General features: G+C 43.3%; 1 protein-coding gene across 1 annotated transcript; it reads right to left on the bottom strand.

Moving 5' to 3' along the window:
* Positions 1–21,407: 21,407 nt before the first annotated feature.
* Positions 21,408–21,950, bottom strand: LOC113331023. The gene has a single exon (XM_026577800.1). The coding sequence runs from the start codon at positions 21,948–21,950 to the stop codon at positions 21,408–21,410; it is 543 nt and encodes a 180-aa protein (XP_026433585.1).
* Positions 21,951–24,568: the final 2,618 nt, after the last annotated feature.

Genomic DNA, 24,568 nt, shown 5'->3' on the forward strand with positions numbered 1-24,568 from the left:
ATCGAGTCAACTCAGTGATGTCAGCTGAATCTAGTCAGTTCTGAGTCAAAAGCTAACTCAGCTGATTTGGTCTACGCCAAAGCCAGTGCACGGCCGTAGCTCATTTTGCACGGGCCATGATCAAATTAGCACCATGATGGCGTTTCATCCAAGCATTACTTAGCCATCCACACAGATGCAAACCAGCCAACACTTCCAATGCCCTCTCTATAATTATAACATCAGCTTAACCTGCATCTCATCAATCACATTCTCCCACCAGCAACAGCTCCACAACACTGCTTCAAATTCATCTAAATCTTCAAACTCAGCCGTTATCCCATTACCAAATACTCCAGCTGAGACTCATAACTAACTTCTGTTCCTGCGATGCCATTACCTGCAACCCCACAAGCCTAGTGCCAACAATTAGCCAAACACCACTTCACTGCATCAGTTAGCACCACTTTATCCCATCATTGACAGAAGTATCTGTATCAATCCTAGCATTCATCTACTCATACCCAGTAGATTCAATCACTTCCTGCATCAGTATCAACTCACACAAAACAACAACACACTGCTACAGCACTGCAAACTGCAGCTTCAGCCATAGGATCACAACCTTCTGTAGCTTCTTTCCAACAGTTGCAACTAACACTTCAGCTCCATACTGCAATAACATCACTCATATCTCAATGACTCAGATGCGACTCATTCTGCGGCTTCAGTTCTTATCATACACCCATCACATCCATTCCCTGTTGCTTATCTACTTCTTACATCTCACAGAAAATAACAGCCAGCTGCAACCAACTTCAATCTAAGCTATATTGCTCATACCAAACTCCATCGGCAGACTCAACCTCTCTCTTTTCTTACTAATCATCTGCAACACAGCTTCATTACCCACATCTCCGCACCATCACAACTTGGCTGCAACTCCACTTAACTCCTACAATATCAGCTCAATCACCACTTCAGTCGCCACTGTAACTTCATCTCCTGATCCCTGCAATTGCAACCTAGACATATTTGTCACGGAAATTGCAGCTTCTGCAGTACTGCCATCTCCCTCAATATCATTCCTTGCAGCAATTCAGCTTCCGCATTCATTTATCCCCTTCAACCATAACTTGCAATTCTGCACAACACAACAGCATCACCACAACTCCATTCATTCCAGCCATGTATCCTACACATACATCTAAGCCAGCATTACCATTTCATCATTATTTCCTATTCCCACCTGCTAATCTTGTAACTCCTAGATGCACTGCAACTTCATGACAAAAACCAACTTGAACAACATCATTCTACCAGAATTGCTCCTACTTCATCTCAACTGCAATTTTAGATCCAACAACTTCCTTGAATCAGTACCAGAACCCATAACAAATCGAACCCTAGTTTGCCAATTTCATTAATTCTACAGATCCAATAATCAATCTCCGTCTTTACCAGCAGACCCATCTGCTCATCAAAACAGAACCCTAGTTCTTCTCTGAAATCTCAATTCTCACAAACCCATCACCAATTTCTCTGATTTCTTCGTTAATCTTCATCAACAGTCATCAATTCCTCCATCTGACTTCGATTCCTTATCTCTCAACACAGAACCCCCATCTCTTGAATCTCATTTCTCGGCCATTCAACCCATTACAGGGACCACCATCATCTCCGTGATCAATTTCATCTTCATGATCTTCTTAACTGCAACAACAACGAGCATCAACCTCTCAATCTTGATTCCAAAAGCTTCATCTTCTCAATAGAACCCCAATCTCAGTTTAGAACAATCATCCCCAAATTCTGCTCAAACTAAAACTAATCTTATGATTTCTTCTGTAATCGATCAATCACAAATCACCAACTAAACCACTGGATGATTATTAGCAGCAGCATCTTTATCTTTTTGATCTCCCTGATTTCTTAGTTGAATCTCATTTCTCCATCTCTCTAAACAGACAGCAGCCATCTCTCTTCTCTGACTTTCATAAGGACAATAATGATTCTCTTGTTTTTAGGGCTAGGTAATGATAAGAAGTGTTATAGGCACCCATCAAAATACAAGCCACCAAATGATAGACTCCACAGTCGCCCTCTCATCTTTGGCCGAGCTCCCAACAGCGTTTGCTCCGGATATGACGTTTTTTCTCTTTTTCGTGCTCCAACTAAACGCTTCTCCCACCAACAACAACTGTCTCTTACTTCTCAGATGCTCTTCTTCTCTTCAATTTCTTTTCATCACTAAAGTTGTCATGCTTTTCAGACAATATTTGCATCACTAAAGCCGACATGCTTTTCAGATAGAAATTAAGAAATAAAAGCAAATAATAAGAAATAGTTCGTCTCCAACAGCAGTTGCACTTCAAATGACACTTTTTCCCTGTTTCTTCTTCTTTTGTTCCAAATGACTCCAAAGTACCTAAATACTCAAAAGCAAACATAAGATACATAATTTACAAGAAAACTAAGCAAAGAAAGCATAAACAATAAATAAATAATAAGGTGTTTGAAACACCCATCACTCAAAAATCAAAAAATGATTTCTTTAATAAAATTCTTTTTTAGACTCACGCACACACAAAAAAAAATTACGTGAGTTATTTTAAAAAAAAATTGTTTTGCTCAAACGAGCGTTCATCTATGAAACGAGGGTCTTTTCTAGTTTCGTAAGGTCCACATATTCCAAATAAAATTTTGAAAGCCCACAAATAAATTTTATCATGAGGTGCAGGTCTATTTCAAAAATCTCTCTAATACTAGAGATTATTATTTATTACTTTAACTACGAATGAAAAATTTGTCTATTTCAAAAATCTCTCTAAAGTTCATGCTTTGAGAGTAAAATTTTGATTTTCATGAAATTTCATAAAAAAAAATTTCTCTACTGTAACTAAATCATGCATATTCAAGGATTTATGTATCCCTTTCATATTAGGGATTATTGTTTGTTTCTTAAACCAACGAACAAACATGCGTATGTTTGCTATAAACAAATTTTTCATGAAACTTACGCATGCATATACACATATGAAAATTTGTTTTGAACAATTCATGAACAACTGAACTTCAAAAAGAAAAAAAATAAGGGTTTCGGCTTTCTTTGGTCGGCGCCGGCCGGATTTCCGCCGACAGTAGTCGGTGCCGGCAACTCCAACAAAAAAAAAATACTTTCACAATCGTGAGAGAGGCCTGGTCAGTCACACAAAAAATAGTAAGTAAAATTTTTAGGGTTCTTCCCTTTGGTATCAATTTTATTTCCAAAACCTAATAAAACAAGGATTTACTTTTTTGGGTCGGGCTCGTAAACGCTAAACCGACCAAAACTGGATGCTCGATGGCCCAAATCAGCAGTGCTTCATCTCTCTGTACTCACAGGATGACACTCTATCATACTATCAGGGTCCTTACCTGAGCATTTTCTCGTACATGATACCATTGGAGCAAATCGGGGATTCTGGAAATACCTTTGTATGACCGAGTTTAACTGCTTATCTCGTCAACTGGAAAATCATCATCTAATGCTTACTGCGGAAGATGACCGTCCCTCACTAAGCAAGGGACTTAATCTTGATGGTGGATTTTCGACAAAGGTCAAAATCGTAAAATCATGATACTGCATGTTTCTGACCCGGCTTCAGGAACGCATGTGACGATTCATATTTTACGATCCGTGAACCGTTTCACGATCTCTGATCGAGTTCCTCTCAGAGCCATGATGAATATGTTTCTCGAAAGGACTCCCACTAGCTGAGTGTTCGATGCTATGCATTTCATCGTGCCCTCTATGTAGAAGAACGACTAGGCGGTCCTCTAGACATAATTGTTTGTTAGAGGGCTTAACGCCTTCAGGACGATGGTGATACTCGTTGTTCCCTGACTACATAGAGATACCCCCCTCTACATAGAAGAACGATTGGGCGGTTCTATGGACATAAGTGTTTGTCGGAGGGCTTAACACCTTCAGGACGTCGGCGATACTCGTTGTTCCCTGACTATGTAGAGAGACTGTGTACAGATTCAGGCGGCTCTCTGGACATAATTTTTTAATGTAGGGATAAACGCCTCCAGGAAACCAGCATTGCACGTTGTTTCCTGACTATGCACTCTTTAGAACGAGTATGATGCTTCAACTCTCTCATATCTCGATTCTACAATAGATTAATTCTACCATGACATTCACCGACTGAATTCTTAGAAAATAATATATTTTATCTCATTACTCCGTTCCATGGATGATCCCCGGCTGATTCCATGGATTAGTAATAGATAACTAATTTATCTCATTACTATGTTCCCTGAATTCCCATACTGGATTTCATGGATTATTAATCGATGCACAATTCATAATTATTACTCTGTTTCATGAATCATTCTCCACTGAATTTCATGAATTAGTAATAATTACTCAACAATCGGGCATCTGGACTATCACCGAGTAAGCCCCATGAAAATGGTGCAAGTGTACTTAACAATGATGCCCGAAACGAGCATTCAAAAATATGGACAAATGAGGAATCCTACACAAAATAGGAGAGAGAAAATAATAATAAAAAATAAAAAAGAAGCGCCTAGGGACCGGGCCAACCGGCCGGACGGTCACGCCGTCGTGTCCGGTCCCCCATGCCCCTCCTTTTATTTTTTCTTATTTTTATAAACTCATGAAGACTCCTTTATTCGAGCAAATTTCCTTGTTTGATCAAAACTCATGGTTCTCCATATTTTCACGGTTTCATGAAAAATAGTAAAAATAGCGAAAGGTGTCACGGGACCGGGATACCTAGCCGATCGGCCATGCCCTAGCCGTGGCCGGTCCTACACCTTGCAATCCCTTTTTTTCATAATTATTGTTTCCCTCATCTCATGAAACTCCTCCGTTTGAGCAAAAATCATGGTTTCTTCATATTTTCTCAAATATTGCTCAAACCATGAAAAAGCCAGAAAGTCAAATGGTCACATGACCGACTAGGCTATTCATGAAAATAGTAAAATATTATAATTATTTTAATATTCTTAAAATATTGATCGAACGAGCAAAGTCCTACTTGCTCTAATCACAGAAAGTACTCTCAAGGAGAAGAAGGGTTTTGGGAAGTAATAGAGAATTAATCATGCCCTCAAGAAGTGTGCCTTCTTTTCCTTTTATAATGACCTTCTTATGGATAAATGCTCATAAGATTAACATATTACTAAACTACCATTTCCCTTTCCTTAAGTTAATATTAAACCCTAAAGGGCTTTCCTTTTGGACCAAAGCCCAACCAACCTTTATGCAACCTTGGATGGACTAGAACTATCCCACCTTAGTGGGTTACGCCTAGTCCCTTAGTTCATCCTCCCATAAAGGGGACCCTTTATGGGCTAAGGGGCCCTCTATCTATGATTGGTTATTTTCATGTACCAACATTAGTCCCTTGACTGTTTCACTGGTCGAATGACTATGTCAACAGTCACTCGTTGATACGCCGGTTACAATTGGGAGTTATTGGCGGTTTTAAGTTCACGACCCTTGGGATGCTACGGTTACTGGCCTGTCTGGTAACCGATCCTTCTTTTACCTCCTTATAAATAGAGGGGACCTCGCTCTTGAATCCTCATTTTTCACCGCCCCTCCCCACATTTTCTCTCTCCTTATTCTTTCTTTTGCTCATCATGTCTAACGAATCACCCGTCCGCGACTCGCCTCCTAGGCCAGAGTCGTACACACTTGAAGAATTTAGAACTAATCCTCGACTGAAGGATAAGATACGACCACCCGCTGCAGACGATGACACTGTTCTTTTCCCGGCGGAAGATATCTGGGTCTCGCGCATGCTAAATCCTCATCCTTTTCCTCCCTCCGGATCCGAAGGCTGGCTTATCCGTCCCCAAGCGGAGTCCCCTATTGTTCATTCCTTTGAAGATATGCCTCGTCTGGCGGTTTATCGGGGTGATTATGTTTTCCCCTCGATCAATCTGCGTTCATCCTCTGAGTCTCATGCTTCCTGGGAGCCATGGATAGATTATATTTGTTCCAACCCGGAGAACGCGATGATTATTCGTCTTTTAGGTATAGAAGCAGCTTTAGAAGCTTCAAGGTTTAGGAGTATCTGTCGGGATCACGACAACATAATTCGTTTATGTGCGCGTTGGGGGATCAATCAGCAGACGTTTCTTTTCTCTTGGGGTGAGGCGAATCCCATCTTACAGGATGTTGTGGCACTTACTGGCTTACCTGTTCATAGGGATACAGTTTTCGATAGCTGCTGCCTTAATAAGTCTCTGAACAAGAGTGACAGGGAACTCTGTGATCTCATGCTTAAGGCCAAAGAGAATTCCATGACATACCAACTACCAGAAGAGCTCAAGGCTGAGGCTCCGAGCGAGGCAGAAGGTCCAGTGGATAAGGGGAAGGGTAAAGCTACCACATCTACTTCCCGTGATTCTCCTGCTAATGTTTCATCCTCTTCAAAGCTTATGGCATCAGCCATAAAAGCTTCCCGACCAAAACCATCTACTGTTGAAGAGTCTGACGACATGAAAGAGGTGAAAAGCGACCAGAAACCCAAATCCGGGCAACACCGAGCCTCTTTCTCTTGCTGGATTAAGTATTGGACTCCCTTGCTTTCAGGCCGTAGTAAGGGTGTTCCTCCTCGAGAGGGGGGAACAGACAGAGAGGAGCTAGCAGCTTTCCTTGTTTTCTGGTTATGTCATGACGTATTTTAGTACAGTCCTCACGACACTATTAAGAATGAGATTATCCGTATGGCTGTTTAATGTCCCGTGGCGCGGCATTTCCGCTTGCTCCTATGTTCTTGGGCGGTCTCTATCATCATTTGGATTTGCTGGTGCGTGATATTCATCGTGCGGACGGATCCCATGAAGTTGAGACTTTCCTCCCTGCCAATTTCATTCAAGCATGGGATTGGGAGCGCTTTCCTAAATACAGGCTTTCTCAGCTGAATCCTCTCGCCCTCTCTCGTCAAGAGGAAGTCGTCCAAGAGGATGGTTCCAAGCGTCTTATGAAGGTTCCCGAGTCCCACCCCCGGATGGATCTTTACCACAAGAAGGGTTTCATGCCCAAGGAAAAGCTCAAGGATTACATGGATAAGGGTGCTGATTTCTAACCTGTTACCTATCAAGATGGTCGTACTAGTTCTCTTCGTTACAACTTTGTTATTCAGTCTCAAAGAAGGATGACTTCTGCAGATACGCCTTCCGCTGGTGATTTTTATATCATCGTTTTTACCTTACCCGGACGTCTTCATGGTTTTTATCGTGGGAGGTTTTCCTCCGAGTCATACAACACTATTCGCGTGGCTCGACAGCTAGGCTTCGATCAGGGAGTCTCTTATGATCCTCCTCTTCCCTCCTCGACGGAAGAGGATAGGGAGACCCGGAAGAGCTTCGATTGCTTTGTTTATAAGATAAGTCTTCGGATGAGCGATCTTCAGTGCTATTTTAACTTCTATCAACCTCAATCCCATCGACATGTCAGCATCACCAAGGAGTGGCTTGGGTACCGCGATAGCGTTAACCAGAATGTAGTGAACTTGCTTATCAAGGAGCCATATGCTCCTCCTTCTTTAACCAAGGAGAATTTCCGATAGATGCACTCATCAGTTCGCGTGAAGTTGAATGCCGAGACCGCCAAGAAGTATAATCTATCTTCCAGCAACAAGGGTCGTCCTTTTCACCCGTTGGTTACCAGCTGGGATCCTCTTCTGAGTGATGAACCTTCTCAAGATGATGGGAATGGTAGTGTTTTACCTCCATCTGGCTCCAAGAAAATAAGGCGTGTTCAACCAATGAAGCGCTTGAATATTCCTTCGACTGCGTCTCCTCCTGCCAAGGTATCTTTCCTTTTTTCTCTGTTATTTTCAATCAATTTCTGCGCTTATATTCTTTATGTTGGTTTTCCATATTGTTTTAAAACTCTACGCCTATCGGTTGCAATCCTAGGGGACTCTTCTTTGAAGAGTACATTAACCTATTGTTTGAAGGTGAAAACTGCTTCTGCCGATTTTGGTAATTTTGCGTGTGTTGATGAGAAACGAGTCTAGACCCTAAATAATGCACTGCACGGGAGTACTTTTGATTCGAAATACCAATCTATACAATCCTGGCCTAAAACCGTTCCAGGCTTGCTTCGGTCACAAAGTGAAGGAAAAGGGTTGGTCTTAGGGAGGGAAACGAAAAAAGTGTTGAGACCAGAATAGTTGATTCTGAAGGTGTGGTTGTTTATGACTTGTATCAGAAAGTAGAACTGGCTAGCAGAATGGAAAGCTACCAGGTGATTTCTGGATACTGTGTTTTTCTCCGACCAAAACTTATTTTTTGGTGGTAAATAGGTGAAACCTATTTATACAAGTTGTAATAAAACGTACCCTGGTCTCGTAGGAAGTGGAAACGATTGAGTGGTTGAAGAGTAACGTGTAACGTCGGGAATTATGCGTCTATAATGAAGGAGGTGGATCCTTTTACACCATTACTTATTTCTATTACTAACCGCCCCGCTTTATGACACTTTCTTGTAACGGGCGTATTGCACGCCGCACGCAGTAAACCGCCAGACCAATACCTTGATGAGCATCCCCCAGTTTGTGACATGTTTGATGTCTCGAGTTTTTTCGTGGAAAACATGTAGCACTTTGCTACGTGTGGCAAGTTAAAATCAAGAGGCTTGCCGCAGGAAAATAGCATGTGATGCTATTAGGCTCGTCTTGGCTGGCCGCCTAAAACTTGCCACAAGTCTGTCAATACGATGGTGAACTTCGATGACTGAGATCACATCTCATGAGGAAGGGTAGCCGTTGATTATGGATACCTTGTGCTGGCGCCTAATAATGGCGCAGTGGCGTTTTGGTGTACGCCAGTGGCAATGTGACATGGCTGGCATGGATCGTGCATGCAAGTGGCGCCTAGCGCAGCCATGGTCACTAGATTTTAGGCGGCTGGTCGCCTGAAAATTTCCACAAGCCTGCCAGCTTGGTGGCGCACTTGGATTGCTGAGATTGCATATCATGAGGAAGGGTATCCGTTGATTATGGCTACCTTGTGTTGGCGCCTGATAATGGCACATCGGCGCCTTTAGCGCACGCCAGTGGCATTGTTGCGGCATGACTGGCATAGTTCGTGCATGACAGTGGCGTGGTGGAGTGGCTGGCATAGTTTGCGCATGCCAGTGGAACGATGGTGTAAGTGGCGCCTGGCATAGCCATGGCCACTGAAATTTTGGCACGTTAGTGTTAGACTCGAACGTGGTGTGGCAACATTAGTTTTAATGGCCACGTTGATCCCCATGTTTTGTGGAACATTTTTTGGATCGGTTGGCGCGACAACTTTGCCTAAATTAGGGTTTGTCATGTCGAAACCCTAATTAGCATATATGGCATGTAGCATGCGGTAGGTGGCCGCGGCATGGCATTTTATACAACCGATGCCAGAGTCATGTCGGAGGATCCATAGGCAGGCCACCATGTAGAAACGGCCACATGAACAAATATTTCCACGAGTGGCCATGGTGTGGCACCTTTTTTAGGGTTCCTAAGGCCGTACGACTTGCGGCATATTGCGGGACCGAGGTGGCATAGTTTTGGGCCACGATTAGAAATTAGGGTTTCATCCACCTCCACTAGAGCATGGTCGCGCCTAGGGTTCAGGCTAGCCAAATTGAATTCTATTGTGAAGGTGATCACGCACGGAGAGTGGGTTGACAAGTTTTGGCATGCTGTCGCGGTAAGTGGCGTGTTTGGCATGTGCACTTGGCATGCCGGTTTGGCGGTGCGATTGGCATGCTTTTGGCATGTGCTCCTGGCATGTTTGGCATGCCGTTAGCATGTTGGCATGGTTTTGGGAAGCCAACTTAGTATGGCAACCTCTTGACACAATTTCCACCTCTTTTAAGGCTGTGGCAGGTTTTGAGCAACCTGATTGGTCAATGAAAGTAGGGATATTGTCAAGCATGGGCGTGGCTACCCTTTTGGTGCACGTGGCAGGTTTAATGCGAACTGATTGGTCGATGGGGAATAGGGCCGACAAGTATGGGCCCAGTCACAACTCATGGGAGTGTGGAAGGTTAAAGGCGACCTGATTGGTCGACAAAGGAGTAAGGGCCGGTTGGGTAGCATGGGGCGTGGCCAAGTGGCACCGGCTGGCATGGCCACGCTTCCTCTCATTGTTGATCCTACTCCACGGCTCCTTTATTCTTTTCTTTCTGATTTTGGGTAGGATTTTGCACCTAATAATCCACGGCGGATCAATTGCTTAGTCTAGGATTGTTGCTACATGCACCATTCTGGATGAATTTCATGTGAACATATTGAGTTGCTCAATAAATACGCCAGTGTAGAGGTTGAACACTCATCACTTTACATGGCTTTGTTTCTTTGCAGAGTGATAGCACATTAAATGTGAGGTTTTACAATTTTAACCCTGAACTAAAAACCACCATCAACATTAAGTCCCCTGCTTAGCACGTAGCAGTGGCATTGTTGCAGGGTAAGCATGAGATGGTAACATATGAGGATAAAAATCGAAAGGGAAGACATTAAGAGGTTGCCAGGAAAATTCGACTAACCTTTGGCAAGAGGCATGGGTAGTCTATGATCCTTGTGTTGGCATACTTCTGGCTTGGCCACAGGGTGATGATGCCATGTAGTGTTAGTGCAGCGAGCCTTGAATACAAAGATGAGTATTGAGGTGGTGGAGCCATCAACACTATAACGTATTGAGGCAGTATGCCTGACAACACAGTTGTGAGTGTTGAGGAATTTGCATGTCTCAACACTATAAGGAGGATCTGTTGAGGCAGTATGCCTGACAACAGAGTAGTGAGTGTTGAGGAATTTACACGTCTCAACACTAAGAGGAAGGATGTGTTGAGGAAGTATGCCTGGAAACAAAGTGGTGAGTGTTGAGGAATACACGTCTCAACACGAATATGAAAGGTGTGTTGAGACAGCATGCTTGGCAACATAGTAGTGAGTGTTGAGGAATTTACACGTCTCAAAACTAAGAGGAAGGATGTGTTGAGGCAGCATGCCTAGAAACACAATAGTGGTGTTGAGGAATTTGCACGTCCCAACACCAAGAGGAGGGTGTGTTGAGGCAGCATGCCTGGAAACACAGTAGTGAGTGTTGAGGAATTTGCACGTCTCAACACTAAGAGAAAGGATGTGTTGAGACAGCATGCCTGTCAACACAATAGTGGTGTTGAGGAATTTGCACGTATCAACACCAAGAGGAGGGTGTGTCGAGGAAGCATGTCTGGCAACATAGTAGTGAGTGTTGAGGAATTTACACGGCTCAACACTAAGAGAAAGGATGTGTTGAGGCAGCATGCCTGGCAACACAATAGTAGTATTGAGGAATTTGCACGTCTCAACACCAAGAGGAGGGTGTGTTGGGGCAACATATCTGGAAACACAATAGTGAGTGTTGAGGAATTTACACGTCTCAACAAGAATACGAAAGGTGTGTTGAGACAGAATGCCTGGCAACACAATAGTGGTGTTGAGAAATTTGCACGTCTCAATACTAAGATATTTAAAATTTATTGAATATGCTTAATAGATATAAAACATTTATTTTAAGGATAGTTACTTACCGCTGTCTCTACTAGGCATGTCCTTCGCGCATAATTGGGCTTTGGGTATTTTACGCTCCCGCATGAGTGAGCAGCATCAGGCGTTAGTGATGACATCAGGATGATGACGGGTTGATAGACGGAAAAAAGTCCCCAGGTCTTTGATGGGATGAAACAAAAGGTGGCCACAACTATGAACCTTGGATGGATGCGATCACGATCCTTTACATGGACGAGTGTGGTGGCTACGGGCACGAATCCTTAGAAGGAAGGAGTGTGGCCGCTACGACATGATCTTTGGCAGGAAGAAGTGGCGGCTGCGGCACGATCTTTGGCAGGAAGAAGTGGCGGCTACGGTACGATCCTTGGCATGAAGGAGGCGTTGAAGCTGCTTCGGCTCTTGGAGAGGACGTTGAAGCTTATGGGGAAAAACGTTGAAGCTTCGGCTTCGGATCCTGGACCAGCTTATGGAGAGAACGCTGAAGCGGAGCGGATGCTGGAGAACGTTGAAGCGGAACGACTTCTGGAGAGAAAGTTGAAGCGGCTCCTGGAGAAAACTCCAGTGAGGCGCTATTAAACATTGACTTCGAAAAAACGAATTGATACGATATGGCATATGGGAAGACGTCACAAACAGTGCTGGTCGGCAAGTCGTGTTTTTCTCTCATGGGAAAGAATACACTTTTATTTTTCCCTTGCAACTCTCAGAGCCTTGACGGTTAAAATTTTGAAGTCGGTGGCCGCGACAATCATCGTGATGTCAAACTCGACATCCTTCAAGTGAACAGTGGTTAGGAGTCCCCAGTTCCATCTATGAATCGTGCTTTCCAGGAGAGGTTTGGGTTTGGGAACGACTTCCCTGGATGGAAACAACTGCTTTCCTGATGCAGTGCAGTTGAGGGATGCGAATATGTCTTGAAGCTGCGTCTTGGAGAAATATAGAATCTCACATAAATGTTTCATCATAGACTGCACAATTTTGTGGGAGAAGTCCCCAGAAATCCTGCAGCTCCTGACGGGAAAAGGGTCTCTGTGAACTCAGGAGGGTTACTTATTTTATTTGCCTCGAATTTGGAGAAGTCTTTCCTGATCTTCACGTGTGATGAAATTGGATTGCTGATTCCCTTCTACTGGGTGTTCAAGAGCAACGCGAGCCTCTCCATCTATAAATGCGCGTCCTGCTGAAGTGCCTGCGCCAGATGTTAAAAGTATTCCTTGTCATCTCCATATGGGGTTGACGTGACTCTTGTGGTGGTCGCTCCGTTGGTGTCTCGAGGAAAATAGGTATCTCTTTCTGAATTGTAGCCATGTCTGTTTGAGCCTTACGAGAACCTTTTGTCTATCCATCAAATTAACAGTGGTAAGAGGAGGTGTAACGCCTGAAGGGAAATTTTACGCGCCGCTGGTGTTTACAGGTGGCGTATTAATGCCACTGGAAGGAGCGTTAATACCGAGGATGATTTCAGCATTAGTATTTTCAGGGTTTGTTGCTGATCTGGACCTGATTTCTACCATCTTGAGATCGGGGTTGAAAATGAAATTGGAAATTGGAAATTAATATTGCAACCAAGAGATTAATCTCCCAATGTGATCGCCAATTATTTGAGGGTGAAAACTGCTTCTGCCGGTTTTGGTAATTTTGTATGTGTGGATGAGAAACGAGTCTAGACCCTAAACAATGCACTGCACGGGAGTACTTTTGATTCGAGAGATCAATCTGTACAATCCTGGCCTAAACCAAGAAAAGGCCGTCCCAGGCTTGCTTCAGTCACAAAGTGAAGGAGAAGGGTTGGTCTTAGGGAAGAAAGCGAAGAAAGTGTTGAGACCAGAATAGTTGATTCTGAAGGTGTGGTTGTTTATGACTTGTATATGAAAGTAGAACTGGCTAGCAGAATGGAAAGATACCAGGTGATTTCTAGATATTGTGTTATTCTCCGACCAAAACTTGTTTTTTGGTGGTAAATAGGTGAAACCTATTTATACAAGTCGTAATAAAACGTACCCTGGTCTCGTATGAAGTGGAAACGATTGAGTGGTGGAAGAGTAACGTGTAATGTCAGGAATTATGCTTCCATAGTGAAGGAGGTGGATCCGTTTACACCATTACTTCTTGCCATTACTAACCGCCCGCTTTATGACACTTTCTTGTAACGTGCGTATTGCACGCCGCACGTTGTAAACCGCCAGACAATACCCTGATGAGCATCCCCCATTTTGTGACATGTTTGATGTCTCGAGTGTTTTCGTGGAAAACATGTAGCACTTTGCTACGTGTGGAAAGTTAAAATCAAGAGGCTTGCCGCAGGAAAATAGCATGTGATGCTATTAGGATCGTCTTGGATGGTCGCCTAAAACTTGCAACAAGTTTGTCAGTTCGGTGGCGAACTTCGATGGCTGAGATCGCATCTCTTGAGGAAGGGTAGCCGTTAATTATGGATACCTTGTGTTGGCGCCTGATAATAGCGCAGTGGCATTTTGGTGTACGCCAGTGAAAATGTGGCATCGCTGGCATGACTCGTGCATGCCTGTGGAACGGTGGTGCAAGTGGTTCCTAGCGCAGCCATGGTCATTAGATTTTAGGCGGTTGGTCGCCTGAAACTTGCCACAAGCCTACCATCTTGGTGGCGCACTTGGATGGCTGAGATTGCATCTCATGAAGAAGGGTAACCATTGATTATGTCTACCTTGTGTTGGCTCCTGATAATGGCACAGCGGCGCCTTTAGCGCACGCCAGTGGCATTGCAGCATGGCGGGCATAGTTCGTGCATGACAGTGGCGTGGTGGAGTGGCTGGCATAGTTTGTGCATGCCAGCGGAACGTTGGTGTGGCAGTTTAAAGGCGACCTGATTGGTCGACAAAGGAGTAAGGGCCGGTTGGGTAGCATGGGGCGTGGCCAAGTGGCGCCGGCCGGCATGGCCACGCTTCCTATCATTGTTGCTCCTACTCCGTGTCTCCTTTATTCTTTTCTTTCTGATTTTGGGTAGGACTTTGCACCTAATAATCCATGGCGGATCAATTGCTTAGTCTGGGATTGTTGCTACATGCACCAATCTGGATAAATTTCATGTGAACATATTGAGTTGCTCAATAAATACGCCAGTGGAGAGGTTGAACACTCATCACTTTACATGGATCTGTTTCTTTACAGAGTGACGGCACATTAAATGTGAGGTTTTACAATTTTAACCATGAACTAAAAACCACCATGAACACCTACCCCTCAATGAGTGGAGGGATGATCGGCTATCTAAGAAGATGAAGCGAGATGCTGGCATGCTTCCCGTTCCGCGATTACCTTCTATCCGTATTGCTAATGTTTCCCCTCCGTTTTCCCCGCAGGCTCCAAAAATGGGGTCATCGTCCGTGAGTACCTTCATCGAGCGTGTGGAACGCCAACTTTGTCGATACGTTAGTCAGAGTGGTCCTAACATTCTCTCTCATCGTATGATTCTTCAATCCACTCATCCTCTAATTGTACAGACCGTTAAAGATCCCAACCATCCTCTTCACACTCCTTCCGATATGTTAGGTGCAGATGACGAGTCTGAGTCGGATCATTCTGTGCATGACTATTCCCAAGAGGGCAGTGGTCTTAAAGGTAGCGCCCAGAATCAGAGTTCTTCCCCTTCTAAATCCCGTGAGTGTACTATATTCTCATTTGTTAAATTTCAAATACCAAAACGTGCCAGTGGAAATATTTTTGTTATGATTATTAAATGCATTTGGTGATCTATATATACATCTTCACTTCTTATACTCTTCTGATAAAATTATTTTATTTCCCCCTTTTCTTTTTCTTTTTCTTTTATCTCTCATTAGGTCATTCGGAGCCGGCTGTGTCAAGTTCTTCTTCTTCTTCTCGCCTATCCTTTCATTCTCCTGCTGATCCTCTCCCTTTTCCGATTTGGTATATATATTATGTATTTTGAGTTTCATTTCCTTGCTGTGTTAGAATAATTTGCTTATGGCCATCTTTCTCCCTTTTTTTTAGACTATGGGAAAACGAGATGGCGCTCATGGTAGGGGGAGCGACTCAAACCAACATGTCAAAGGTAGTGAGTCCGGGAGTGCCAATGACAAGCGGCACAAACCTTCCAAGCCGACCCTTAAGGTTTCTCGCAGCGTGAATGCTGATGTTGAGCTAATGGCTACTCCGGAGGATACTCAATTCAGATATCCTCGTGTTATTTCCACGACGGAAGATGGTGTGGATAACCGCTATGAGTTAGTACATGGGTTTGGGGTTCCTTCGTTTAAAGCGTCCACCTATCGGCGCATAGTTGAGAAGTTTGGCCACATGTGTGTTTTTGAGGAAATGCCTGTCAATTCTTTGATCGTGGATAATGAGGATCTGCTCGACATAGCGGAGGGTCTTTCCCTGGCGGAGGAGACTCCAGTTGATCCAGTCACTTTGAGGAAGTGGGACACTACCATCCAGACTTCTCTAGTTTTTCGATTCCCCGTTTAGTGGCTTAAGAATATATTGGACTTAGCGAAGGCGATGTACAGCGCGCTGACCATGTTACCTCGCGAGATTGAGGAGTTGGAGCGGGAATACAAGCAGCTGCTCGATGCTGCCAATGCTAAAAATGAAGCATATGACCAGCTATTGGCGTACGTGGGTCGAGCTACTAAGGATTTGAAGGACGCTCGGGATGCTGCTGAGGAGGTTAATGGGCGCTTAACTAGGAAGAAGGCGGAGTTGGTTTCCTTGGATATCTTCTGATAGTGATATTTGAACAATAATTTCCTTGTTTTCGTTTGATTGAGCTGAGGACTTTGATGGATTATTTTCTTTTGCAAAACATATTTACCATTTTGATTTATCTGTATTTATTATTATGGTTGGATGGTTATTAATGTGGTATTATTCCGTGTTTCTATAAATAGGGATAAATAGAACTGTCTTAGTGTTTTCAAACTTATCTTAATATTTCATCTTCCTTTTAGTTGTTAGCTATATTTTGCAGCGGACGGCTCATCGTCTTCATGGTTATACTTTGGATTTGGCCCCTATAACGATATTGGTTGTCCCTTATGAGAAGGATCATGAGTTAGCTCGCTTGTTGTTGGTAAAAACTGAAGTGGAGATGCTCAGAGAGGTTAGCTACACGCGCGCAATATGATGAGCAATATGAGACATATTCAATGGCTCAGAGGTCACAGACGTCCGCGCGCCTGACTCTGGATGTACAGCGTGCGCTGGATGATATTATAGCTGCCCGAAACAAAGCTGAGCGGCTGTTTCAAGAAGCGCTAGTTATGACAACTGATATTGAACAGGCGATAGCTGATTGTCATTCCTTCATTAATAAACAAGCGGGTCCGAATCTCCGTGGGTGTGTTTTGACTTTGTGTGTTGTATCTGCTCTTATTCGTCCTGCCGATATGAAGGCGGAGCTGGAAGGTTTATTTATATTGAAGGATGAAGTCGGGATGCTACAGACTTATCGATTGATTGTTCTAGTTAAGGCCCGCAAATCCTATGAAGAACATAAGGAGACACTAAATATGTCTCAAGAGGCATGTCCTTCTAGTGAGGTTATGCACAATATTCATCAAGTGTTAGAAGAGGTGTGTAGTGCTTACACCGATTCCACTACTCAGTATGATGAGGTACAGTTGATGATGCAAGACTTAGATGAAGACATTTCCTACTGCCTCTCGCTTATAGCTGAGCGTTCTTAGATAGATCACTACCAGTTTTTTTTTAGGGATTCGTAAAATAATCGTTGTCTCGGGTATTGTGTTATTTTAATTATATATGAGAGTTTGTTTTGGTTAATCACACTAAATACTCCTTGAGCTTTGTTCTCTCTTCTTCCCCCCCCCCTTTTTTTTGCTTATGGCTAATCGTGTGAGGTTAGTTCTGGAAGTGGAGTATCTAAATCGCCTTTTCCGGGTGATGTGCCTTGCTCGGGATAATTTTGAGATCGAGAACTCGAGTTGGCATGAACAATTGTCCGTTGTGGATCATCTAGTGAAGAAGATTTAAAGTGAGGGCGGTCTTCCTGACATAACCCTTCTAGAATATCGTGGTTATTGCCGTGAGCAACGTCTGACTACTCATTTTCGATGTGTTGAGGCGGACCTTAGTATTAGGTCCATTGAAATGGCTCTTGTTGAAGTTCATATGTCACTTAGTATGTTACCATAATTAATAGTTAATAGTTATTTTTTTATTTTTTATTTTTTTTTAGATTAAGTAGGAGTTATGGTAATAATTGTGGGGTAATAAATGCCTTGATGTACGTATTTCCTATATATAGACTATATGCACTAGTTTGATGTCTTCATTTCTTTACTCTGTTCATTTTTTATACTAGTATTATTTGTATGGCTGATCATTTGCACGGCTATGTATTATCTCTGGCCTCTGTGCCAACGTTAGTACCCCTGTATAGGAGAGGATCTGAATAGGCCGCTTACGACTCGTGAAGGCTGAAATAGAATTGCTCAGGGAAAGAAGACCGGCGAGTTGTACAAAAGCGCGTGCACAGTTTGACAAGCAGTACAAAGTGTTTTTAAATGCTCAGAAATCTCAAGTGTCCGGGCCAGTTTCTTTCAGGATTCAGCATGCGCTAGAAAATGTTGTCTCCGCTCGCCATGAGGCTGATCGGTTGTTGCGAGAATTAAATCTTATGATGGTAGATATTGAGCAGGTTATTGCGGATTGTTATGTGTCTGTTTCTCAGCCGCCAAGCCGTCATATGCATGGTTACGTATTGTCTTTGTGCATAATACTCGCTCCGGTGCATCCTTCAGATAAACAGGTGGAATTGGCACGGTTGTTGGTCCTGAGGAGTGAAGTGAAAGCTTTACGGACTCATAGGCTGACTGTGCAAGAAAATGCACGCAAAGCTTTCGAGGAACAAGATGAGACCTCTAACATGGCTCGCCAGAACAATGCATCCGAGAGGATTTTGTATGAAGTAGACCAAATGCTAGGAGATATGCGGGCTGCTTTAACTATGGCTACTATTCAATGTGAAGAAGTGCTTGTAATGATGCAAGATGTAGAACAAGAAATCGCACATTGTCGCATGCTCATAACTGAATCATCTTGAAAAGTTCTCATTTTTTTTGTATATAATCTAGGTATTCGCAGACGAAAAGGATTAGTAATAATAGAAGAATCAGTTAGTGCTTTATGTTTGTCTCTTAAGAATCAAAAAATTGAATTGTTGCAAGATATTATTGCTGGACATGACCGACTCCCTCGTGAGTGTGAAAAATTATTTGAGGTTAGCCAAATGCAATACCTTCATGCAATGGATCTATATGTGGATCGACTAAGTGCTAGTCGGATCAACCCTTCAATAGAAAACGTTATGGCTTAGGATGAGGCTTCTGAGGCGTTTGCTAATGCTCGTGTCCGGATGGAGCATAGAGAAAGCGACTTGGTTGTTGCGCGCGGTAGATTGAGGCCCGCGAACTCAGTCCTATCTTTAGTTCTTTGACTTAGTGGATTTTGCCGCAGAGTGCATTGCTTTATCTGTTCTGTGTATTTTGTCAGGTGTTTATGAGTATATTACTTATGTTACTTTCTATGCATTGTATGCACGCATGACTTCCTTTAGGAGTATTCCTTCTATAAAGTGTATTTATTACTTTAGTCGGAGCCGACACTTATATTGTGCTTATGATATCTTTCACGGTCTTAGTAATCTTTACGCGCAGAACTTAGTTGGCTTTAAAGTTTTAGTGTACTTCATTGGTCATACACAAAATCTAGCCATGCTTAGAGCTATTGATACCCTTAATCCATCATGTAAGGGTCTTAGCCAGACTCGGGGCTATTGGGGCACTTCATTGGGTCGTGCATAGAACCTAACTATTTCAGAGCTATTGGTGCGCTTTATTGAGTCGTACACGAGACTTAGTCCTTTCTGGGACTATTGATGCACTTCGTTAAGCCGTGCATGGAACCTAGTCCTTTCTGGGACTATTGGTGTACTTCATTGTGTCGTACATGGGACTTAATCCTTTCTGGGAATATTGGTGCACTTCATTAAGCCATGTACAGAACCTAGTCCTTTCTGGGACTATTGGTGCACTTCATTAATCCATGCACGGAACCTAGTCCTTTCTGGGACTATTGGTGCACTTCATTAAGCCATGCACGGAGGCTAGTCCTTCTGGGACTATTGGTACACTTCATTAAGCCATGTACGGAGCCTAATCCTTTCTGGGACTATTGGAGTACTTCATTGAGTCGTACGCGAGATTTAGACCTTTATGGGTCTATTGGTGCACTTCATTAAGCCATTCCCAAAGCCTAGTCATTTCTGGGACTATTGGTACACTTCTTTAAGCCATGCACGGAGCCTAGTCCTTTCTGATACTATTGGCGCACTGCATTGGGTCATACGCGAGACTTTAGTTATATGCGATTAAAGCGACTCAAAGTGTAACATAAGATAGTTGTTTTATTATTTCTCAGCCATCCGGCGTACATTTTAGTTACGTAAGCATAATAAGTTTTAAGCCATTTACCATTGATAGGAGTGTTGATGCGTGAGCCATTCATCCGCTTGAGATAGTAATATCCGCTTTATGCAGCTTCGCTAATCACGTAGGGACCTTGCCAATTTGCAGTAAATTTTCCGGCCTTTTCATTGCGCTGGACATGTGGTGCGATCTTCATAACTACGTCATTTATGCTGAAGGTCCGTTCCTTTACTTTTTGGTTATAATATCTTGCCGTCCTTTGCCTATACTTGTCCGTGAAACGCTCAGCTTTGGCTCGTCGTTCTTCTAGGGTATCAAGGTGAGAAAATCGACTGACCTCATCCGGGGTAGTGAGACTGGACATGGCCACTCGTACGGAAGGAATTGCAATCTCTGCTGGCAATATTACGCCTTCTCCATACACCAAGGAGTAAGGAGAGGCGCCAGTTGAACTTCTCTTGGAAATGCGATATGCCCAAAGTGCGAGGGGTAGCTGTTCATGCCAACTCCTATGGTGATCATGTACGGTGCGACTTAATATCCTTAGAAATGTTTTATTAGTCGCTTTTGCCTATCCATTTCCCTGAGGGTAGTATACAGTCGAAGTATGGAACTTGATTCCATATTGATCCAACAGTTCTTTCACCGTTTGATTAACAAAAGAGGTACCATTATCTTAGCGGATAATCATAGGTGCACCAAATCGACATATGATATGTTCTTTGATGAATGCAGCGATCGTGGCACCCGAGTAATCCCGGAGCGGAATGGATTCAACCCATTTGGAAGAATATTCAGTCGCAATGATGATATACTTATATTTTCCGGATGAAGTCTGGCTTATTGGCCCAATAATATCAAGTCCTCAACTATGGAAAGGCCAGGGGATGTCGACACTATGCAGCAGGATATGCGGGGCGCGGATTAGTGATATGTGGCTTTGATATTGTTGCCACTTCTTTATATGTTCGGTTGTATCAAATTCCATCGTAGGCCAGTAAAACCCCTCTTCGTATAATTATAAGAAAAGCTTTCTCATACCTAGCTGTTCAACATTGTGAGTCGTAGCCATAAGTATCTCCGCTTATTCTTGTGATAGACAACACAACACCTTATCCCCAAAACTCTTTCTATAGAGGACGCCTTCACTCAAAAAGAAAAGTTCGGATTTTCTTTGAATTTTTAGAGCATCTTGTCTGTTCAGCGGCAAGCGTTCATGTTGGAGGAAATCTATGTAATGTTGCCTCCAATCCTCTATTTCCATACTACACACTTCTCTTTGTTGTGGGGGCGCCTGAAAATCTTCACATTTATCCTGGGCTACTACCGCTTGGATTGCCATATTCGTCCAGTATACGCCCATCCTCTGCAATCGGCGGTATAACAAGATTCCTCACGTCTGTCCTTAGGACTCTTCATGAACGCGATTTAGTGTTTCTTGCGCTTCTACCTTTCCCACACACCGTGATAAAACACCCCCGGATGTTCGAAAGTATAGCGCTCCTCGGACTACAACAAATTGTTTTAGCACTTTAATGGGCAGCAACTGATCATCTGCTTCTCTAGTTAAATCTTCGATATATGTTGTTCTCCAATCATCTTTCAATTTGAATGCTGCATCTTCTTTCCACGTGCTGGGTAATGCTCTTCTTTTCACCACTATGGTTCCCTCGTCAGCTTCATTCAATTGTAGCTTTGCTGCTAAGGTAGCTAACGCGTCCGCGTGTTTATTAGTGGATCTTCCAGTATGCTCAATAACAATGCTTCCTCTCCCCGCTATCAATTCTTGGGATTCTGCTCGGTATGGTGCCAAATGCGCCTCTTTTACTTGGAAGTCGCCCGATAATTGGTTTGTGACTAGCTTTGAGTCTCCCTTGATGTCGATTTCCCCTAAATTTAGCTCTTCAGCCATTCGTAGTCCGAGAATCAGTGCCTCATACTCCTCCATATTATTTCTACATTCAAAGTCTAGCTTGAAAGCGAATGGCAAAAATTCTCACTTGGGCGTCTCGAATACTATCCCCGCTCCTCCGTAAGAGCCGTATGATGAACCGTTGAAGAACATTGTTCAGCGTTCTTCTTCCTCGACCTCTGCAACTTCTCCAGGTATTTCATCGTTTATTTCTGTCATATCCATACCTATGAATGCGGCCAATAAATCTGCAAATACTTGCCCGCGTACTCCTTTATACCGCTGATATTTTAATTCAAATTCAGATAGTTGTAGTAACCAGCGGGCTGTCCTGCCGGATAACACTGGTTTTTTTGTCAGATAAGCGATCGGATTAGAAGTTGCCACCACTATGGTTTCATGAGCGAACATATAAGATCGTAATTTTTGCGTGGCGTATATGAGCGCTAAACATGCTTGCTCTGGTTTCGAATATCTGAACTCCGCGTCTCTAAACCCTCTGCTGATATAGTGAATCGAGCACAACTGATCATTGCCGAGGTCTTGAGCCAACAATGCTCTCATTGCCATATTGGTGAATGTTGTGTATAGGTAGAGGGGTTCGCCTTTGACAGGGGGTCATAGGACCCGCGTGCTGATTAGACATTCTTTGAATTTCTGAAAGGCTCGCTCTTGATCATCTCCCCATTCGAATTGCCTATTTTTCTTCAATAGTGGTGTAAATGTAAACAGTAGTTGTGCCATTCCAGGGATAAATCTCCGAACGTAAGACACTCTGCCTATAAAAGTTTGTAACTCTTTCACATTTGCGGGTGACCTCATAGTGGTTATCGCTTCAACCTTATCCGGATCAATCTGTGTCCCCTTGTTTGTAACAACGAATCCTAAGAATTTTCCAAAAGTGACTTCAAAGGCGCATTTGAGGGGATTCATCTTTAAGTGATATTTTCTGTATCTGTTGAAAACACGCCTTAAATGGTCGAGATGATCTTCTCGTGCTCGGGATTTTACCACCACATCATCTATGTAAACTTCCATGATTTGATGCATCATGTCGTGGAAGATAGCCACCATTTCCCGTTGGTAGGTCGCTCCCGCGTTCTTTAATCCAAACGGCATCACAGCATAATAGATATTACCCTACGGGGTTTGGAAGGTTGTTTTATGCGTATATCCTGCAGACATCTTGACCTAGTTGTATCCACTGAATCCATCCATGAAAGAAAACATACCATACCCGCACGTGTTGTTCACCATTATATCTATGTTCGGTACTGGGAAGTTGTCTTTTGGGCATGCTCGATTCAGATCTCGATAGTCAACACAGCATCAGACCTTTCTGTTCTTCTTTGTTACTGGTACGATATTAGCCAGCCACACGGGGTGTTAGATTGGTTTAATAAATTTGGCTTTCAGAAACTTCTCCACCTCTTCTTTGATTGCCAATTCTATTTTCTCTGGGAAGTTACGGCTTCGTTGCTTGACTGGCTTATACTCGGGTGAGACATTGAGGTTGTACGCGATCAAACTGCTATCGAGACCTGGCATTTCGTCATACGTAAATACAAACACATATCGATATTCACGAAGTAGCTTAATCATCCGCGACTTCTCTTCCCCTTCCAAATGTTTACTGATGCATACACAACGGGGTTTGTCTTCCGAGCCAAGGTTTACTTCTTCTAGCCCGTCGAGGTTTGGCTCGATTTTTTCCTTTTCCTCAGGCAAATTTTCTATTATTTCCTCTTCCAAAATGAGAGGCTCTACTTTTCTTGTATATTCTCAATTACTGGGGTCACCTCCATCATCTCTTCATCTGCCGATGACATAGCGCAGTCATGCTGACAATTGGAGGCTTTCCCGGATAATTTCTATAAGTGATAAACATGTCCGCCCTCTGGCCGCGAGAAACAACTGCATATTTTTTGTCTCGGCTACAACTTTCTTATTTCCTGTGACAGGTCCCAGTCGTGATGGACTAAAAACTGACTTAGCATTTCCTTTTGTTTGCTCTTCAGGTTGGAACTCTTCCCATTTTGGGAGGAGTGTTAGATGCTCCGGACGTTCTTCATGATCCGTAGCCGTTCGTGTATAGAAGACCGCATCTACCATGTAAGCCTCCTCAAACGGGTTGCCTGTGGCTGGGACTAGAATTTCTTTCCTCCGATATTGGTTTTGACACATTGGTGATACGTCAACGATACTACCTTGTGATTCAAAATTCATCCTCGCCTTAGTAGCACATGAAAGTAGTATCGTCCTCGAGTACATAGAAGGGAGTGAGCGCTCTAATGGGCCCGATTTTCATCATCAAATGCACTATCCCGATCCCCGTCTGAGTTTGTCCTTCAAATACTCTTACAGTCATCGAGCACAATTTAATTGCTGTATTTGACACTCCTAAGGAATCTAATGTGTAGTGAAATTAAGTTGAGGGAAGCTCCGCCGTCTATTAAAGCTCTTTTAAGAGGTTGTTTGTTAATAAAAGCCGTCAGATATAGAGGACTAAGGTTCTCTACCGGATAGCATATATCTTCATCTATAAAGGTGATGGCTTCTCTGGATGTTGGGTTATACGTTTTTCGGGATGCAATCGCCGTGATAGCCTTGGATGCTTCGCGGATCTGATTCTCACTGAAGCCGAGGGAATCAAA

This window comes from Papaver somniferum, unplaced genomic scaffold (assembly GCF_003573695.1).
Source record: "Papaver somniferum cultivar HN1 unplaced genomic scaffold, ASM357369v1 unplaced-scaffold_123, whole genome shotgun sequence".
NCBI classification, from domain to species: domain Eukaryota; kingdom Viridiplantae; phylum Streptophyta; class Magnoliopsida; order Ranunculales; family Papaveraceae; genus Papaver; species Papaver somniferum.

Bases quoted from the DNA above. Each gene is read 5' to 3' on its own strand.
- LOC113331023 (XM_026577800.1), bottom strand. From the start codon at position 21,950: ATGGAGGAGTATGAGGCACTGATTCTCGGACTACGAATGGCTGAAGAG.